At 43.6% G+C, this 13,584-nt stretch overlaps 1 protein-coding gene across 1 annotated transcript; it reads left to right on the top strand.

Moving 5' to 3' along the window:
- Positions 1-2,270: 2,270 nt before the first annotated feature.
- LOC147249228 (zona pellucida-like domain-containing protein 1) lies at positions 2,271-6,638 on the top strand. Its single transcript, XM_086225762.1, has 10 exons — positions 2,271-2,322; positions 2,529-2,749; positions 2,847-3,031; positions 4,189-4,261; positions 4,435-4,532; positions 4,662-4,742; positions 4,829-4,997; positions 5,087-5,189; positions 6,250-6,270; positions 6,529-6,638. The coding sequence occupies exons 1-10, from the start codon at positions 2,271-2,273 to the stop codon at positions 6,636-6,638; spliced, it is 1,113 nt and encodes a 370-aa protein (XP_086081888.1).
- Positions 6,639-13,584: the final 6,946 nt, after the last annotated feature.

Here is a 13,584-nt window from a genome sequence, read left to right as displayed (position 1 = left end):
CATCTTGCTTCATATATTTGATGTCTTCAGTATGAATCTACAATGAATAAAGAAGTAAAAATAAAAACAAAACATTGAATGAGAAGGTTCGTCCAAACTTTCAACTGGAAGAGTCCATCAACATTTTCTCATTAATTAAATTCTTACATCAGACCAAACTCCTGCTGCTAGTTTTGGTATCTGGTGATATGAAGGTGCAGCGCACCCTGCTGGCTTTCTCCATGACCACACGCAGATTCATGATTATTGTGGTACTGTTCATCAAAGGTCAAAGGTCCTGGAAGCTGAAAACATCCACTCGTTTCCAGACTCGCTATCTCTGAGCATGTTTGAGACGTTCTGTATCAGCATGTATGACACCATGAGCAAATTCCTGCCAACATCCAACCAGTGTCCACTTTCCACAGTCACAACCTGATCGAGTCAATATGTGTGAAGGAGATGCGATGCACTGCACGAGGCCAATGTGGGCAAAGCGGGTACTGACCCCAAACACTTCCTCTGCTTTGTGAGACGACCACAGCTCAGCGCCTCAGAGTTCTATTTCACTCTCAAATGGGTCTTTTTACAGCCACCAGTCTGAGACATGTCCTCAGCACGCCACACCTGTCAGGTGCAGGAACTTTCTAACGCTCACGCTCTTTAACAGATGTGTGAAACGATGTGAGAGAAACATTTTGTGTTTGTGATTAAAGTCCTACATCTTTTTGAACTTGTGAAAATGGGAGAAAAAAAAACAAAAGTGTTCATAAAATTGTATAAAAGCGTGTTCATATTCTTGTTGTGGGGAGGGTGATAATAACTGCCATCTGAAAATGTTGTCATGCTGCAGTGAAATCTGGCCTTATGAAACACCTCTGATCATCAGAATACACACTAACAAGATTCAAGATGCTGTGCTAACAGATTATGCAGGGCTGAATGCATCAGAGTTCCAAAAATATGGCATGATTGTTTCTCGTCCCGAGCTGACTTAAGCCAGTGCCAAATTTGTGTTCTGTGTAAGCACCCAGTCAGGCTTGGTCTTCCAGCTCTTTACACCCTTGCATCTATGAGTCTTTTTGCTAAGTAATGTAAGAGCCAAAACACCAACACGCTAAAAAATATGCCTTTTCTATGTGAAGAAGGCAGAAGTAGAGGGTGACATTGATTGTGCAGATTTTTTTTTTCCTCCATTTTGAAAATGATAATCTCTCCTTTGAGTCAGGATGTACAAATAAACTTCTGCTTCAATTCTAAATTAATTCCTTTCCTTAAATACCTGGAATTTGCTGCTCAGAAAATTGTCCCTGTTTAAAAAACAAACAAACAAAAAAAACAACCCATACTTTTTTCCTCCTGTTATGCTTTTGCATGTACAAGCTCCAGGGCACTCTTCAGAGAGCCCGTCACTGATCCACAGCAACTCAATGTGACAGCGTGGAAAAGCAAACCTCCACTGTGCGGACGCAGGCAGGGATCCGTAGAACCTCTCAGGTGTGCAGCATCACCGATAGCTTAAAGTCCAGGCAGTAGAAGCCGTTGTGTAATAGTGACCGCACAGCTGATCAACTGTGTGCTGTTGCTTGTTTAAAATGAATTAAATCCAGAGTGAAATACTGTGTCTGTGCCTGTGCTGCATATGAAGTATCTTTCTGCTCAAATGTGTTTCTGACCTCTAAGATTCACCAAGAGATTCCTCGTAGAAATGCAGCAGCCATCCTCTTCTTCAGAGATGTGACAGGGTAATCTTTAAGTCAGGATATTCATGTTTTTTTGTTAAAACAGACACTCTCACCTCCAAAGGGCATCAAAGTATAGTATATTATCCCCAGGGATTAACACTTCCTTCATGAAGTGTCATGTTGGCATTCTATAGGAATCGAAATTTTAAAGAAAAGGAGCCAGGTCATTGTCCCCAGCCCCTCGTAAAGTCTCTTGGTGGTTTGGGTTTCAAAAATAACCCTTAAGGTATAGTCCATGGAACACCCTTTACAAGAAGAATTGTTCCTATACAGGAATTTAAGGCTGACACAAAAACTATACTGACCTTGTTTCTGTCCAATCCAAAGGGAGGACCCACGCTATATATGCTTCTCCTACAACCCTACGCATTTTTCAAAACAGCAGAAGGAAGTGAAGGAGGTGCGATTCAGGTGGGTGCTGTTTAAGATGACATCAATGTAAACATTATGAATGCTTCAGATGATGGAGATACACACGTCTGCCTTCCTATTACAGATATGGCTACCACAAGAGCAAAAATGTTCCTTGCTGTCTTCTTGGCATCCATGGTGGCCAAAAGCAGACAGTTAACATGCCAAAATGACTTGCGGCGTCCAGGTATGGTATGACTGCCTCAGTTCTTTTCTGGTTTGTTTGTTCCACCTGTGCAGGTCCTGCAAAAAGACATTGGGGATTCATTGTAGTTTCATTTTAACCTCTGATTTCATCAGTGAACAACAGAACATGAGCGTAGAAAGAGCATTTCATCTCCATCCACAGTACGATTTCAAGAAAGGGCTAAAAGACTTCTCCCCCTCTGGTAGAGTACACCGACATATCGGTTGAATGCGGCACGTCGTCCATCAGCCTGGCCATCCTGGTCTGTCCCGTCATCTACACTGGCTTAAACGAGTCTCTGCTCATTCTCAACCACATCTTTGACAAACCGGAGTGTAAAGGGACCTTGGATGAGTCTGTCACTCCACCGGTTGTCCGGTTCACCTTCCCCCTCAACATGACCAATGCTTGTGGCAGCAACTTCATGGTTAGTAGAGACTGGAGGAAGAACCCTTGTGAGTTTTTTTTTTTTAAACACATTTTTTGTACTCTGTGCTTGACTTTACCGTAAATGTTGCCTCCAGACCACAAGTGCAGCTGGCACAGGGATCTTTGCTGACTTCTCCAACATCCAGACGGTTAATGTCTCTGGTGTGGTGCGCTCCAATGATCCGACCACGGGTGTGGTCACCTATAACGCTGAGCTCAAATATTATTACTCCTGTGCATACCCTCTGGAGTATCTCATCAACAACACCCAGGTGGAAGTGTAAGATCTCTGCTTGTATCCCTCTGATGACTTTTTATGGCATGCTTACGGTGCACAGCTGCTGGACATGTTTTCATATGAACATTAAGGACGTTTTTTGTCTTCTGTGACTATTCTGGTGGTAAATCATCTGGAGCGGTCGAATGCATTGTTTATGTGCTTGTTGTTTTCATTCTTTACACCGTAACAGGCGCAGGCGTAGCGATTCATGTTAAAACGTGATAACATTTTAACGTGAAGGTTTATTCACAACAGTTAATGCTGAATAAGTTTTACTGAAGCACAGTTAATTGGATTCGTCGACGCTCTTTGCAGCCGTTATAGTAAAGTGGGGAACATGCATCCCTAAAGAAGCCCTAAATATAAACACCATTAATTAATGATTACTTGACACATTAGTTAACCGTTTACTCATGTTAACTTATCATTACTACTGGTTAACTAGGTATTAACTAACCTCTAGTTACGTACCTTTCGTAGGAAGTGAAACCTATTCTGGTCGAAATTTTTGTCCGTCTAGATGCAGCTACATTGTAGATTAATTATGTTGGTGACATCTCGATTATTAAAGAAATCCAGAATTTTCAGTAACCAGGCAAAATTCAGATTTCTTTTTGTTGCGTGCAGCCCAAAGTCACAGAAACAGTTTGATGAGAGCATCCAAAGAATTCACCGCTGAGGAAGGTATTTATGGTTAAACGAAGCAATTCTAGGTAAAACATGAGCTAACTGTGTGAACGTGTTTAGTCAGCTTCATCTACACAGTGTCAAATCATAATAAGTTATCTCATAACACATGAACCACAGATTCGTTCTAGAACCACACACTAAAATGGTTTTGTCAAAAGAGACCCAAAAAACCCCAATGAACAAGCACATCTGCAGTGGAGATGAAAAACTGTCTTTTCACATGCAAACCTACAAGCAGACCCTGGTGGCCATCTGGCTGGACCAGTTGGGGTGAAAGTGGGACTTGACTTTGGTCAAATCTGCCTGTCTCGATCAAAGTTGTGGAGACAATAAGAACGGCTGTAAACGAAGCCTATTCTCATACTGGTGGAAATAATGTCCCAGTGTAAAGTAACAAGTCTACAGTCGGACATGTTTCACTGAGGTGACTCCGCCCTGCTTCTGATGCCGTGCCCTGTGTGATTTAGGTCAGCATCCTCCATCGCAGTGAAGGACAACAATGGAAGCTTCATCAGCACGTTGAGCATGGAGCTCTTCAGTGTAAGTTGAGATGGTGAGGTCATCGATGCTGCTTGGATTCATGACAATGAACACATACACCTGCTTGCTTTGATACTCCACAACGTTTTCATCTGAGGAGAGTTGAGGTTGTAAATGCAGTTACGTGAATAAGCAGCAGTCACAGCCAACCAGCTAAAACCTTCCCTTGACAGGACGTCAACTACGCCAAGCCTCTGATCATACCAGCACTGGGCTTGGAGCTGAGGACCGACATCTATGTCCAAGTCAAGGCAGCCAACCTGACGGATCAGTAAGAGTCAAGACCACACACACACACATTTGTGAAGCTCTACTCACTCAGACTTAATAAAGAGGATGGTGATAAGTGTACCAGGAGTATTTTTGTGCTGCTCTGATGCGGTTGTCCCCCCCCCACCAGATACCATGTCCTCATGGATCGCTGCTACGCTTCTATCTCTTCTCTTCCCACCAACTCCACTTTCTTCAACCTGTTTGTCTCGTAAGTCATCCAATCTCATTCTGAAGAGGCAGGCGACGTTCACGATGAGCCAACACCGTTCTCCTTTTGTTTTCTTTTGTTTCCAGCTGCTCTCAGGACCAGATGACCACCATGCACGAGAACGGCGACAGTCACCACGCTCGCTTCTCCTTCCCGGCCTTCAGGTTTCTTGAACAGCAGAACCAGGCCGTGTCCTCCTACTACCTGCACTGCATCATCAGACTGTGTGAGATCAGCACCTGCAATGACTTCAAGGTCAGTCAAGGGTCAAAGTGAGGATATGAATCTCAAGTCTGAATCTGGCAAGTCTCCCGTTAGTTCCACTCCTCTTCCTTCATCAACAGCAATGTAGCAACAGCAGAAGAAGAAGAGATGTTGACACCACGGGGGTTTCCGAGGCCACCACTTTGTCCTCAGCTGTTCCCATCATCACTCGGAATGAAAACGGTAACAAAGTTCAGCACTGACTTTAGACTACATTTAATCCAGCAATTAGCATATCAGGGAGCTTTGCAGGGGCGGCACGGTGCTGCAGTGGTCAGCACTGTGGCCCCCCAGCAAGAAGGTTCCGGGTTCCAGCCCCGGCTGCAGCACGGGGTCTTTCTGTGTGAGTCTGCATGTTCTCCCTGTTCCTGCTGGGTTCTCTCTGGTACTCCAGCTTCCTCCACAGTCCAAAGACATCAAGAGGGACCAGGTTAATCCAGACTCTAAATTGACCGTAGGTGTGGCTGGGAGAGCCAATGGTTGTCTGTCTCTGTGTGTTGGCCCTGCCATGGACTGGTGACCCGTCCTGTCTATAAATTAAGCGCCACATTTGAGAAATGCATTCTCAAAGCACTGTAAATGTAACGTGACATCATTTCAAAATATATTTTTATGTTTAAAGTTAAAAGATAATTACTGTGTTTTTCAACTTGGGCCAAATTCTTTTCCAACCATTTGCGATTGAGTTGGGACACAATTGTTTGAATTGGTCCGGTATTGTGAAAAAAACCCATACAGACTTTGACTGCAGCTCTCACGTTCCCACCGGCAGTTTCCCTCGCTCTGTGAGTCAGACTCCTTCGCCCTTGTCTCTACATCTCTCGCTCCTCTGAACACATAGATGGCCATCGCCTTCAACGGCCTCGTCCACGTTCACACTTCAGTCTGTGTTCATCTTTGATTTCAGAGAGACTCGACTGCAACAGTTGCCATATCGCAAGCTACTAAATGCTGCGCGATGATGAAAATGAAAATAAAAGTAACACAAAACCACCAGCACACAGGTTTGGTGTGAAAACCATAAAATTGTGTGCTCCAAGCACACATGTACAATATAATACTGTATATGTTGTGATGTTATTTGGTTTGTACATTTCTGGACTAAGTTTGGATTTCATCAAGAAAAACATAGATTCTCTAAATTTGACATCTTAAAAATGTTTTAAAATGTGAATATTTTTGGCAGGCTCTAATATTTAATTAGAACTAACTTTGACTTTCTTGTGTCACCTTTGTCTTTCAGCACCGACATCGAGGGAGGAAGGTATGATATCGATTGATTCCACACTATGTCTCATCAATTCAGCAAATTGATAAACACTGAAACTCTCCAAGGAAAACAAATGCAAACATTTATGAATTCAGTTCATCCAAGTGCTGCTTCTATGCCACTTTTGGGTGTAATTCAACCACTGCATTGAGGCTTTGCCTACCAGATTGTAATCCAATCATGCTGATGCGTGGTACGATGATTCCTTCACTGAACTGTCGTGTGTATGTACTCTGGCTGTCTCGTGAGCAGCTACGTCCACCCGGATGGGTCTTGGGATCGCAGTGGGTGTCCTCACGCTTGGCGTCATTGTGATTCTTGTGGCAGCAGCTGTGCTCTACAGGAGGCTCAGGCCCTTTTGAAGGAGGAAGACACCGGGATGCGTCGCTGCTGCTGTGGGATGAAGTTGTCATGGAAACCTTTCTTTTAAGACTTGCAGTGTGGTGGAACTGAGCTGGGTGTATTCATGCGTTGTTTTAGCTAGCACAGGTGTGGATTTGGGGTCTTGTGATTGTAGCTGTACCAGAAATTGATGCTAAATATTCTGAGTAGACTAACTGGACAAAGCAGATTTTGTTAGATTTAGTGGGAATGCTACATTAGATTATGAGAAGTTTAAGTGTTACGCACTCATGCGCTTTGGCTTTGACAAGCACAAAAAACACTTGACTGTTGTGAGGTTTTTTTATCAGCAGATGTACTGATACACAGAGAATGCAGTGAAATGTTTACATGTCGCAAACGAGTAAAGTTTGAGAAAAGCCAATGTTGTGAGGTTTGACATGAAAAATCTACCATCTCTAATCCCTTTTTATGAATAATTAGTTACAATAACTGAAGAACAAAATAGAAAATGTTTACAAAGATGAATGTAAAGTTTAAAGTTGTTCCCTGCTGTTACGGTGATACTGACAGTTATCAATTCTCCATGACTCCATCCTGATTATTCGTAAGGCTTTACGCTTGGAGTGTATTCATAGTGATGATATCAAATGCATACTTAGTTAGGCATTAGTAAAGCTCAGTTAACAATTAACTGATGTGCCTCGTAATGATTTGCTAAAGATGAATGGGGGGCAGTTGGCAATAAAGCACAGCGCGTTATTAAATGGTGAACTACGCTGAGGTATTAATGATTCAGAACTCAAACGACACATAAGCATGTTTTTGATGTACCGTTACTGTTTGATGCGTATTTGAATATCTATGAGGCAGCAAAGGAGGTCCACACGCCACTGAAACCAGACTCTGTCCATTCCCGTGCCAGCTGGTCTTTAACCTGGACTTATTAACTCTACACATTCAACATGTTAACACCTAAGTCATTCATCTTTTTGGGGAGGGGGGTGTGGGTGGGGGGTGGAACTTGAATATCCGTCTGTCCAGGTCACAGTCAACAGCAGGCTAAAGAAATGAAGTGGGAGAGATATCAGTTTTCAAATATTTTCTATTCACGAGAAAAAAGAATCCAAGCGATATGTTTGTTGCCCTCTTCCTCTACCTTGCCTCACAACCTTGGTAAATCAAAGAGAACAGGACAAAACAAAAGGACAGGAAAAAAAAGAAATGAAGTGGACAAAACAAAAATAAATAGGAAGAAAGTCAATAAATAAAATGAAGTGGCTGTTCAGTTTGTCTTATGTCATATCATGGTGTTGTCTTGCTTCGTGATTGAAGCTGTGCTGTGGATGCTTCCAAATAAATCACATCAATGAAACTAAGGCACCAGCGTGAGATGTTGACTTGGTGTGCCAGGCGGTTTCCATCTTACTGTTATTAGCTCTTTTACTGCCGTCAGCCAGAAAGTAGTTGACAGTGTGAGATCTTTATTGTGGATAAATTATTTTAGATGAAGATAGAAGGGTTTGCCAGTGTAGTTTGTGCTAAAATTGGGAACGGTGCGGTTGTCACTTCTTGCCAGAAGGTGGCCACAGGCCAACAACGCGTCACGTTCCCAGATCGATTCGGATGGTGTCAAAGTTATAATATAATTTGAGACTGAGCCCCATGGAACTTCGGGGTGAAGACCCTTCTGTTTTTGCAATGTTTGTTTCTTTTTCTTCCGCCTCTTTGAACCTTAATTTGACCCTCTAAACACGCTTAAAAATTCACCAAATTTGGCACGCACATCCGGTCTGGCGGAACACTTTTTATAAAATGTAAAAATTAACCCCCAAAGTGCCAAAAAAGTGCTCCACAGCGCCACCCACACCTCAAAAAATGCGTTCTATGGCCCACCTCTGCTTCTAGGAATGTCATAGCAACATGGAACCAAAACTCAACAATTCGTCTCATCAAGACCCACAAATGATATGGAGACACTTATGACCTCAATCCAACAGGAAGTACACAATATGGAGATGAAAGGACAATTTTGTCCCCATTTTCTCCTCCTCCTCCTCCTGGGGCGCTCATGGCATCAACTTCAAAATTGAATACAGGACTCATGACACTGTGCTGAACAAAAGCTAAGAAAAACTTTGTAATAACTCAAACAGTTGGGATTTTATCAGCCCTAAAATTGGGGTGACACATCTCACTTATGATGGAAACCAATGAGGGGGTTGTCTCCTCAAAAACTGCAGTCTCAAAAAGCCGCTTCTCACATCTAATCTATAACTTGCACCACTTCACAAATAACAATAACAGTCCTGACAAAAATCCCTACAAATATATGTTGTATCCCACTTTAGTCCAGGATCTGGGGGGTCATTTTTCACGGGAAAAACTCTCGAACATTCCTCCTCTCCTCTCCACTCAGGCACAGGTGGCAGAGAGCAGCGGGGGAGGGATTCTTAAAGGCCCAGCTCTCAGCTCGGCTCTCACACTTCCGTGAGGCTTTCATCTCCTCAACTAAAACGCTCACCACTTTCCGAACCTACATCTTGGATTCAGGACAATTTCTCATCAGCCCAGCGGACGCGAGGAGGCAAAAGGCTTGCATCCCTGCTGTGTGTCAAACTATTTTACATAACATTTGACACACCTGTGGCACAGTGAGGACAGACCATGCAGGGTTTCCCTCCTGTCCACTAGGGGGCAGTGCAGTATCAATTCAGTATGTGGTTACTTCATCCATGTATGTACATTCATCCTACTATGTTCATGTAGAGTTAGGGATATTAATTTAATATTAACAGTATCCGTTTTTGTTGTTGTGCCTGCAGGGCTTCTACATTGCTGTCATTGAAGCAAGTAAAGTGACATCAAGGAGTCTTTCTTCAATCCACATTATTGACCGAAGTCGGCGCCATTCTACCCTGCCACTGAGGTCACCAACATGTGCTTGAGTTGGGAGTCTTGAACTGAACCTGGTATCACAGCAACGCCTCCTGCTGCAGAATGGAACAGCAACATTTCACCCAAGGGTTTGAGGGAGACCTACGGTGGCTGGTTGGGTTTTCAAAAAACAAGGAGGCTGTGGGTTCAAATTGGATTCCCAGAAACAATTTCCCCAACCTCAACACTGTCATCTAGTCACATGCCTGGAGTCAACCATGACTGGAGTCAACCAGTCACGGGACTGGAGTCATCCAGTCATGTCAGTGATGTCACTTGTCAGTTATGTCATTGCCATCCCATTTTATAGAAGAATTCAGACTCCACATTTATTGAGCAGTTCTGGTCTAAAAAAAAACTTGACAGTTACAGGAGATTCATCTTAAGTCAGACTTAATGATGGCTCAATATCTTCAAATCAGCACTGGACAGAAGGCTATGACTCCACTGGGTTGTTTAGTTGGAGCATTCAAAGATCTGGTGCATCTTGGTACCAGCTGTATTTATGCACTCAACGATCCTGGTGAATGGGATTCTGCTCCTCCATCTCTAAGGCTGACAGAGCAGGAGGAACTGACTGAGAGGAAAGCTGCCCTTGAGCAGCTTCAGTCCCTGTGTGAGGACACACAGGCAGAAAATGAGGATTTGAGGGAACAAGTTTCTGCTCTTGAATGTGAGAATAGAAGTGCAGTCCAGGAGCTACAGAACCTCACTGCTGTGGTGGCCAACCTCAAAAAAGTCCAAGACAAGAACCAGGCTCAGATCGAGGATCTGAACGCAACAGTCCACAGGCTTCTGCATGAAGGGAGGATCCCTCAGGAGGAGAACAATGAGCTCAGAAAAGAGCTGACCCTCATTCAGTCTCTGAGGGAGAGTGAACAGGTGGAGATGAGATGTATCAAGGACAACCTGAATGAGAAGAATACTGAACTTGAGCAGCTCCAATCTCTGTGTGACAAGAGATGGACAGAAAATCAGAATTTGTGTGGACAAGTTTCTTGTCTTGGACAAGAGAAGATCATTTCATATCAGGTGGTAGAGAACCTGTCTGCCATGGTGGGCAACCTTGAGTCTGTGAGGGAGGAGAACCAGACTCAGATTAGAAACCTGAACTCACAAGTCCACAATCTTCAGCTTGAGGTGAAGACGGTTTGCAAGGAGAAGTGTGACCTCAAGTGTGAGCTCAAATTCATCCAGGCAGAGATGAACAAAATCAGAGACAAACTCACTGAGAAGAACAGGAAACTTAAACAGCTGAAATCCAGGAATGAGGAGAGAGAGGCAGAAAAAGGATATTTGAGGAGCCGAGTCTCTACTGCATCTCAGGAGACAGAGACCTTCTCTGCTGAATTGGCCCACCTTGACTCAAGGAAGGACAAGGACTCCACAAAGACTGACAGTCTGAATGGTGAAGTTCAGATTGCTCAGAAGGAAATCCTGGGAAATCGTAATGATTTAAAAAGCTGTGTGCAAGAAGAAAATCAGGACCTTCAACCAAAGGTTCCAGCAAACTTCTGAAGAGCAAACACACTCTCCCATATGTCCAGCCAGGGAAGAGCAACCGGATGCTCCCATATGTGCTTCTGCCATGGAGCCATGGGATTCTGCCCCATGTCCTGCAACTGAAAAGCAGAATGATGGGGGCACCCTGGAGACTGGACCTGCTACGGGTCAAACCAGAGGTTTACTGAGCCGTATGGCATCTGGTGTAAAAAAACCTCTGCGTTATTTGTTTTACTTTTATAATGTTTTATTTTATATATTTGTTTGGTTTTATTTGGTTACTTTACATGATCCTGATCACAACAACAGTTGATCCCAGCTTGATTAGCTGTGTGCTTTGCAGTTTAAAGCACTTCAGCAATACCTGTGGGGTCCCTTATCCTCACTGACCGCAGGTATTCAACCTCACAGAGGGAGATTTTACCTTCCAGGTTGCAGCTCCTAGACTCTGGAACGCTCTCCCATTGGACATGAGGACACTGTGGACAACTTTAGAAGAAGCTAAAGACCCATTTGTTTGGTAATATTATTGTTCGTGATGGAATCGTCCCTCTGCACCTGCCCACAAAGATCAAAGGGGCGACAAAAATAACGCAGTGCGAATTTCGCATATTCGCATCTACGATCGCGACAAATTCAGGTGACATTGTGTCAAGGGGATCAATCAGTGTTGAGAGTCCCCAGGTGTCAGTGAAATGACTCTCCAGTGACCTCACCGACAGGCCACAGTTCGTCAGGCTGAAGGACATCACGTCTGACTCTGTGGTCAGCAGCATCGGTGCTCTGCAGGAGACTGTACTGTCCCCTATCCTCTTCACCCTGTACACCGCGGACTTCTGTTACAACTGAACTGTGTCACATCCAGAAGTTCGCAGATGACACAGCCATCGTGGGGTGTATCAGGGACAATGAAGAGGAGGAGTACAGGTGCCTGGTGAGGAACTTTGTTGCCTGGTGCCACAACAACAGCCTGCAGCTCAACACCTCCAAAACTAAGGAGCTGGTCATTGACCTTGGGAGGGCCAGACCCAGACCTAGACCAGTTCTAATAGGAATGGAGGAGGTCGAGGTCATACAGACCTATAAATATCTTGGGCTGTGGCTGGACAACAGGCTGGACTGGACAAGCAACACGAGGCAGCTGTACAAGAAGGCTCAGAGCAGGATGTACTTCCTGAGGAGGCTGAGAGCCTTCAACATCTGTAGGAGGCTCCTGTGGATGTTCTATCAATCTGTGGTCTTCAACGTCCTGTCCTACGCTGTGGTGTCCTGGGGGGGAGGGGGGTGACGAAGGTAGACCTCTCCAGGCTGGAGAAGCTGATCAGAGGGCCAGCTCTGTGGTTGGGTTGAAGCTGGACCCTCTGGCAACAATAGCAAAGAAGAGAACTCTGGACAAACTGCTGGACATCGTGGACAATGTCAGCCACCCTCTGCACACTGTCACCACCAGCCAGAGAAGCCTGTTCAGCCAGAGGCTGCTCCTCCCCAAGTGCAGGACCAACAGACTGAAGAACTCCTTCATCCCCGAGCCATCAAACTGTTAAACTCCTCACTGGAGGGGGGGAGGGCCAAAGAAGGACTGTAGGAGAGGGCTGAGCACCAATAATCTGCCCCGATAACAACCAGACACTCATGTGCAATAAAAGAGAATGTATATTATTATCATTATTATTATTACTATTGTTACTACTGCTGCTGTTATTATTATTATTATATCATCATATTTATTGTTATTACTTCTGCTATTATTATTATTATTATTATTGTATTATCATTATATCATATTATATCATCTTTATTATTATTATTGTTATTATAATAATTAATATTATAATTATTATTATTCCTGTTACTATGCACACATACAAAATCACATTCAGGTACACACAGGCACACGCACATGTATATGACACAGCCATCGTGGGTTGTGTAGATATATTTATTTATTTATTCTTTTTACTTTTTACCTTTATGGTAATAGTGCTATGAATGTATAGGAGATTGCAATTTCCCTGGTGGAAAGTCCAAAAGGGATTAATAAAGTAATCTGTCTGTCTGTCTGTCTGTCACGTCAATGGCCTGTATTTGGTGTCCATCCATGATATCCTGGCACCGATCCTCACCAACAGGTCATCCAACTGGTCCCTCGTCAGCCTGAAGTACCGCTGGAATAAACCCTCAAAGTCGGGGTGACACATTTCACCTACAATGGAAACCAGTGGGGAGGCTGTCTCCTCAAAAACGACATAGTCTCAAACTTCAAACCAGCCTCTCACATCCAACCCTTGTGCGATCTTAATATTCTGTTTACTCCCCTTGTCCTATTTATCAATTCAACTCCATTTAATTCATTTTTTTATCATGTTTTTTTGTTACACAATACAAAAAGACGACCACAAGTGAACAGTATTACACTTTTTTTTTTAACCACAAACCAACTGTCACAACTGTTTTCTTTTACACAGTAAAGGTTTATTATTGCTATTATATAAATGTGAAGTAATTACTTCTGAATTAATTATATTG

The sequence above is a fragment of the Aulostomus chinensis genome, chromosome 15, assembly GCF_037954235.1.
Source record: "Aulostomus chinensis isolate RoL2024-O1b breed Wild chromosome 15, RoL_Achi_v1.0, whole genome shotgun sequence".
Classification (NCBI taxonomy): Eukaryota; Metazoa; Chordata; class Actinopteri; order Syngnathiformes; family Aulostomidae; genus Aulostomus; species Aulostomus chinensis.
The sequence above is the reverse complement of the archived record's forward strand: the minus strand, read 5'-3'. Positions and strand labels throughout refer to the sequence as shown.